The sequence below is a fragment of the Sphaeroforma arctica genome, assembly GCF_001186125.1.
Source record: "Sphaeroforma arctica JP610 unplaced genomic scaffold supercont1.6045, whole genome shotgun sequence".
Taxonomy (NCBI): Eukaryota; class Ichthyosporea; order Ichthyophonida; genus Sphaeroforma; species Sphaeroforma arctica.
This window is the reverse complement of record NW_014034513.1, coordinates 620-1,771: the sequence shown is the minus strand read 5'-3', so window position 1 is coordinate 1,771 and position 1,152 is coordinate 620. Positions and strand designations below refer to the sequence as shown.

General features: G+C 40.6%; 1 protein-coding gene across 1 annotated transcript; it reads right to left on the bottom strand.

The window, feature by feature from the left end:
- Nucleotides 1–737: 737 nt before the first annotated feature.
- Nucleotides 738–890, bottom strand: SARC_15392 (hypothetical protein; the record flags this gene model as incomplete). The annotated part of the gene is made up of 1 exon (XM_014290488.1): nt 738–890. A coding segment is annotated over one exon (153 nt), but the record flags the coding sequence as incomplete, so codon positions are not given.
- Nucleotides 891–1,152: the final 262 nt, after the last annotated feature.

Below are 1,152 nucleotides of genomic sequence, written 5' to 3'. Positions count from 1 at the left end.
CCACATAGATACACAGATATTTACAACGCTACAAGAAAAAAAGAATACGTCAAGTTTCTAAAGTATATCGTACTACGAACGAAGAGATAGACAGTCACATAGATACACAGATATGCACAACGTTACACGATAAAAGGAATACGTCAAGTTTATAAAGTATATCGTACTATGAACGATGAGATAGACAGCCACACAGATACATAGATATGCACAACGCTATAAGAAAACAGGAATAAGTTAAGCCTATAAAGTATATCGTACTACGAACGAAGAGATAGACAGCCACATAGATACTCAGATATGCACAACGCTACAAGAGAAAAGGAATACGTTAAGCTATAAAGTATATCGTACTACGAACGGAGAGATCGACAGCCACACAGATATGCACAACGCTATAAGAAAAACGGAATACGTTAAGCTTGTAAAGTATATTGTACTACGCACAAATACATTGACAACCACACAGATACACTAACTCGAATAAAAACATATGCCATCCAAGAAGGCGCCCAAAACCGTTATACGCGATGGCTACAAACAGTTACTTTGACAGGAACAGAGACAGAGCACACAACCCCTAAAACTTTTACAACTTATCTTATATGACTTAACTTATATGACTTATTTCACCCCATACTAACAGTCCACACACACACAACTACCAACACTTCAAACCCCTAAACCCTACAACAGAACTCTACGGACACTTCAATTACTAAACCTTAACCCCTTACCTCGTATGAGAACACCACTTTCTGGCCCGGGTACACCTCCACTCGGCGGTCGTTGGTGGTGTTGACAACCACAATGCGGTCTGCGTTGAAGCCAATCTCAAATTTCTTGTGCGTCCAGATGTAGAACTTTGCATCCGGTGTTGGTTTCAGCGACTGGGGAAGAGGAGAGTAGGCAGGGCAGGTGTACGTTTATAATAATCTAGGGTTTGGGGTTTAGGTTCAGAGACTGGGGTAATAGGAGAGTAGGTAGGGCAGGTGTACGTTTAGAACAATAGTCCATACATTGAGATAGTACTAATGAAGCAGCATGTGCACGGCGAGAAGGAAAGCAATGTCGTTTGTGTATAGGCATGCATATATGTAATGTACAACCAGTACTTGTTCTATATTATGTGTGGGACTCCTAATATGCTTA